Source organism: Carlito syrichta, unplaced genomic scaffold (genome assembly GCF_000164805.1).
Source record: "Carlito syrichta isolate Samal-C Ts95f unplaced genomic scaffold, Tarsius_syrichta-2.0.1 Scaffold165621, whole genome shotgun sequence".
NCBI classification, from domain to species: Eukaryota; Metazoa; Chordata; class Mammalia; order Primates; family Tarsiidae; genus Carlito; species Carlito syrichta.
Window position 1 is genome coordinate 408,725 of NW_007109717.1, and position 5,986 is coordinate 414,710.

The 5,986-nt window shown below is 42.7% G+C and overlaps 1 protein-coding gene across 1 annotated transcript in view; it reads left to right on the forward strand.

Moving 5' to 3' along the window:
* The window catches only part of NUP133 (nucleoporin 133), a 69,618-nt gene that overhangs the window by 27,688 nt on the left and 35,944 nt on the right, over positions 1-5,986 (forward strand). The window contains exons 14-15 of the mRNA XM_008051116.2: positions 1,418-1,509; positions 5,031-5,194. Of these exons, the coding sequence (XP_008049307.2) occupies positions 1,418-1,509; positions 5,031-5,194 (256 nt within the window). The remainder of the gene's footprint in view (positions 1-1,417; positions 1,510-5,030; positions 5,195-5,986) is intronic.

Here is a 5,986-nt window from a genome sequence, read left to right on the forward strand (position 1 = left end):
CCTGGAACTACAGGCGTGCGCTACCACATCCGGCTAATTTTTGATTTATTGTAGAGATGAGGTCTCACCAAGTTGCCCAGGCAGGTCTTGAACCCGTGGGCTCAGGCAATCCACTCACCTCAGCCTCCCAAGGCACGGGATTACAGGCTGAGCCACCGAACCCGGCGTTATCTAATTTTATACTTGCTCACTTTCCTTTACTATCTGAACCAATCTTCCTAACCCTCCAGCAGTTGTTTAAAATGACTTTCAGTGTAGTTTTCTCCATGGTCACATCTCAAGAAGCATTGCATCCGCACCGCTGTCACTGACCGCTTCCCTTCTCCATTGTCCTTGAGTCTTCCTCCAGCTGTCCCAGCACCACACGCAGGTTTTCTCATCTCTTTTCAGCTCTGCATTTGCCTTTCTTCTCTCCGGTTCTCATCTTCCTGTGTCATTCTTAGAATCACAGATGTTTCTGTGAAGACTTGCTGCTATTTCTTCTTGTTATTCTGGGATGGTTTTTGAGGGGGGTAGTCATCTTTTTCTTTTTTTCTGTCATCTTGAACCATGAAATGTCTCTATACATAAGATTTTTATAATTAATGCTGTTTGGAGTCATTTCCATTTGAGTAGTATCTGAACTGTAGAGACTACTCCTGTAACTCAAAATTAAAGTGATTTGGTACAGTCTTAACAGAAATCAACTTTTTTTACTTGGGTTCTTTTGTAATCATGTGACTATTATTACTTTGTTATGTGTTCTCAAGTTATTTTACAGTTTTCCATTTCTTTAAAGTTTTCAAAATCATTGTTTAGACTTAGTTTTCTTTTTTTCTTTGAGTTGGAGTCTCACTCTGTCACACAGGCTGGAGTGCAGTGGCATGCTCATGGCTACCACAGGCTCAACCTACTGGGCTCAGGCAAGTAGCTGGAACTACAGATGTGCGCCACCAAGTCCAGCTAAATTTTTGATTTATTGTAGAGACGAAGTCTCGCCAAGTTGCCCAGGCTTCTCTCAAACCCCTGGGCTCAGGCAATCCTCTTGCCTCCACCTCCCAAAGTGCTGGGATTACAAGCATGAGCCACCACACCTGGCTGTTTAGACTTAAAATTAACCATTGTGTTTAGTAGTATACATTGTGATGTGTTGTGTAAGAACAAACCTATAGAAAGATTTTACTGGTTATAATGAAATCTCTAAATAATTTTATTTACTACATAATCTCTGAGTTATCTTTTCTATCAACTTAAGTTGATCATTTGGTGCTAATTTTATGGTGTTTCAGTGAGTATATAAACAAGTGGTATAGATGGTATGGTAAGCAGCTTGTGTGTACCTCTTGTTGCTATCATAAGGTGGGTCTAGTTGTTTTAGTCCAATAATTAAGAATATTCAGGTATATTCACCTCTTAACTATAGTTTGTTGTTTTACAGAGTATGATTTTTGATACCACTACAAAGAGTGAAACCGTAGTACAGGAAGATAAAACCAAGTTGTTGAAAGCTGCTTTTCTGCAGTTCTGCAGGTATGACATGTTTTAGAATCAAGACTCGTTGTATGTCTGAGGATGTGTTGATACTACTTACCTGATCATGGGTGGGAGTGAGTTTGAGGAATGATGTCATCAAGAGGAGAATGCCTTCTCCACTTCCTAAAAACAATGTGCATTAAAAATGGTGACCATGGAGACATCTTGCAAGCGTCTTCTATGTGTAATGATAAGGTGCAAATAAGTTGAATGCAAAGTTTTATCAGTAATGTACAAAAATTAGACCTGGTCTGTTAGTTGGGTTTTGCTGTATACAAAGTCACTACAAAACATAGTGACCTATTGAATATGGCCCACAGTTCTGCAACTGGCTATTGGGATGGGCTCAGGTGGCAGTTTTCCATGTCCTAGCTAGGCTTGCTAGAGAGGGTTTCAGAGGGGCAAGATACCAAGCCTCAGCACACAAGCATTCTTTTAAGTCTACTTGTGTGATGTTGGCCAGAGCAAGTTGCAAGATGAACCATAAATGGGAGGGTGCGTAAGCAGATGTGTGTATGGGATGAGAAGTTGTTCTCACCCTGTCACATCTGCTGACCTTCTGTCATGCATGCTGATCTTAAAATCTTCTGGGTTTAAGGAGAATGCAGGTTTCGGTGTATCCTAGACATGTATTCTGCATGTCGTATGTTCTGGTACCAAGAGGATTGTGGTAGACAGTAGCAAATATACACAACCTTTTAGGCAGCTCAGCTATAAACAGGAAATGACAGATCTGGTGACTGAGCTCAAAGGGACACAGAGTTAAAGACTGGTCTTTTATTTAAATGGAAGAGCAAATATAACTAAGTCCTGATGAGAAGGAGCCGTAAAAGAAAGGTCAGAGACAGCGGAAAGGGACACCTCCTGCTTAACTGGAGAGAAGGAGGAATACAGGTAGGCTGCAGACACACGTGCAGGTGGCAAGTATAGGAGTCTGTATCCAATAGTTTCCGTGACCTCTGAAGCCAGAGGTGGAGTCATCTGCTAGTGAGGGAGAAGGGAGAGATGGAAAGTTGGAGAAGACTAGAAAAGGGCTTAAACGGTCTCTTAGGAGAACTGGAGATGGAGCTGACTAGACACATGCAGAAGAGCTGCCTCACAGTGACAGGCGGGTGAGGCTGATGACCTAGTCATGCTGGAGGTCGTGGGGCTACAGAGGTGGCTGCAACAAGATTCCCTCAGTAATTACAGAATAGGTTTCGCAACTTTTCACAAACAAAAGACTTTATGTGTTTTGAGTTGAAATGAAAACCAAAATACAAAAACTAAGTTCAAATAAATCATGCTAAGAAAATAGTAATATTACCTTAGCAAAAAACTGAACAGCACTTTAAAGTGTTATCTACCAATTTTGAGCCCAGGGAGCATTTGGCAATGTATGAAGATAACTTTGCTTGCCACAAGCAAAGGGAAAGGGTGGCACTGGTATCTAGTGGTAAGAGTCAGGCTGTTTTAAACTGTCTATAATTCACAGGACAGCCCCAACAACAAAAAGTTATATGGCCTCAAATATCAATATTGCCCGGGGTTGAGAAGTTATGCTTCAAAGGCACCACAGTTCTACTTGTAAACGATCTACTTCTTTAAGCCACCTAGCTGATAAGTCTCCAGAAATGATCACTTGGTAAGCCTACAGTCTGACCAGAATGAGTCCAGCATAGCTGTGCTCCAGACCCAACGATACTTTTCCCAAGGTCATCACTTGCTCAGGTCTTAGGTCAGGGGTTTCTTCTCATACCTAATTATCTTCCCCTATAAAACACTTTAAAATGACTACCCTGGGTTGAATAGTGTCCCCACTAATTCATGTCTCCCCAGTGCCTCAAAAGGCGACCTTATTTGGAAATAAGATTTTTGCAGATATAATTAGTTAAATTGAGATAAAGATTATTAGGGTGGGCCCTTAATACAATATCTGTTGTCCTTGTAAGGCCATGTGAAGACAGCTACGTGGGGACGAGGCCATGTCACAATGAAGGCAGGAACTGGAGTGATGCATCTACAAGCCAAGGGGTGATAGGGATCTTTGAGCCGGGAGAGGCAGGAAGGATCTTCCCCAGAGTCTTCAGAGGGAGCATGGCCTTGCTGACTTTGGATTTTGGGCTGTGAAAGAACCAATTTCTGTTGTTTTAAGCCATGCAGTTTGGGGTAATTTGTTATAGCAGCCACAGGAAACGAACAGAATGACTGTGGTGACTTGCTGCTTTGTTATTTACATTTTGAGATGCCACAGATATGATAGAACTGTAATTACATCATAAAGTGACAATATTTTATTTTAATTTTTTTGAGTCAAGGTCTCACTCTGTCACACAGGCTGGAGTGCAGTGGCACGATCACAGCTCACCGCAGCCTTGACCTGCTGGGCTTAGATGATCCTTCTGCCTCAGCCTCCTGAGTAGGTGTGAGTACAGGCTCACACCGCCATGCCTGGCTAATTTTTAAAATTTATTTATAGAGATGAGGTCTCCCTGTATTTACTAGGCTGGTCTCAAACCCCTGGGCGCAAGCAGTCCTCTTGTCCCTGCCCCACAGAGTGCTGGGATTACCCTTGTGAGCCACTGTGCCCAGCCTCTCTTCATGTGCACTGTGCTGAGTCCCTCATGGGTTCGTGGACACCTGGCTGTCCTCTCATCTCATCCCTCTGCCTCTTTTTATGGGCTTACCTGTCCTTTAATAGGTTGTCCTGGAAGCTTTGCTCCAAGCCCCTCTACCTGGTGACCTCAGCCTCTTCTGAGGCTCACTTGCTGATAGGCTCTGGGTGCAGCTGTATGCTCCTCCGCACTCTCCACCCTGCCTTGCCCAACCGCTGCTTCTCCTGTCAGGAAGTGTCCCCTGCCCTCTAGTGTATTTGTACGCTCTTTGGCCCGCTGTTCTTTCCCTGTTACAGTGCTCATCATGCTCTGTGTGTCGTTGCTTATTTAATTGTCTGACTCCTCGGTACTATATACCTTATGATGTCCAGAACTATTTTTAATGTCTTTTTATCATTCTGTGTCCAGGGCCTGGCATATTGTAAGTATTCAGTATATATCTGTTGAGTTAATTAATGTATAATACTTCTTCCCTTTGATGAAATATATTTTGTTAAAAGTAACTTTGGGGCCAGGCATGGTGGTTCATGCCTGTAATCCTAGTACTTTGAAAGCAGAGGCAAGAGAATTGCCTGAATCCAGGTGTTCGAGAGTAGCCTGTGCAGCTTGACGAGACCTTGTCTCTATGATAAATCAAAAAATTAGCCTGGTGTGGTGGTGCAAGCCTGTGATTGCAGTTACTTGGAAGGCCGAGGCAGAAGGATTGCCTGAGCCCAGCAGGTCAAGGCTGTGGTAGTTGGGAGTATGACACTGCACTCCAGCCTGGGCGACAGAGTGAGACTCTAACTCAAAAAATAAAATAAAAGAAGTAACTTTGGGCTAAAACCTGTAAATGACACTGACTTTAGCTTCACAGTTTTTTCTTGATGAGTTTTTAAAATATTTTCTCTCCCTTAACACTTGTGTTTTCCAATTTTATTTCAGAAAAGATTTGGGTAATGCTCAAATGATGGTTGATGAACTCTTTTCCTCTCACCCTGATTTGGAGTCTGATTCCGAACTAGACAGGGCTGTTACCCAAATCAGTGTCGACTTGGTGGATGACTATCCAGCTTCTGATCCACGGTGGGCCGAATCTGTCCCTGAGGGTAAGAGCAATTTAAATTTAATATTATGGAGTGATTTGTTTTTGAGAAGAATCTTCTAGTTCTTTATTAAAGGCTTCTCTCAAAGCACATTTTTTAGTTTCTCAAATAATTTAATATTAATTCAGTTTTTTTAAAAGACTGTAAACTTCCTTATGGTAGGTTTTGAAAAGGGTTCAGAACAGATAGATAACAGAGAAGGAACTAAGAGAACGTCCATTGGAGCAAATCCCAGTTGTTCTTGGGCAAATTAATTAGCCCTCCTTAGCTTCCTCAGCTTTCTTATTTCTGAAAGGAAATTGTTGGCATAGGTAGGTATTTGGCACTTACTTGACCCCAAACTAAATGATAATTTTGGCATAATCAGTGTGTTTGGCTGATAGAGTAACTCCTCTCCTAAGAGCAGCAGTGAGCAAATCTCAGTTTGTAGCAGTGGGCATGTCCTGTCCTCTTACACTTACCTCCACTCAGCACCGAGGACACTTTGGGGGTTCTTAAGTGCCAGGGAACTGTCTCAAACATATATTTCTCTTCCTAATTATCTAAACATCAGTGCTCTCCTTTGTTTGACTATTTCTTGGAACTGTCAAGCTTAAAAATTACACAAATGGCAACTTGGTGAGACCTCATCTCTACAATAAATCAAAAAAATTAGCCGGGTGTGGTAGTGCGCGCCTGTAGTTCCAGCTACATAGAAGGCTGAGACGGAAGGATTGCCGGAGCCCAGCAGTTTGCGGCTGTGGTGGCCGGGAGCGGCCACTGCACTCCAGTCTGGGAGACAGAGTGAGACTCCAA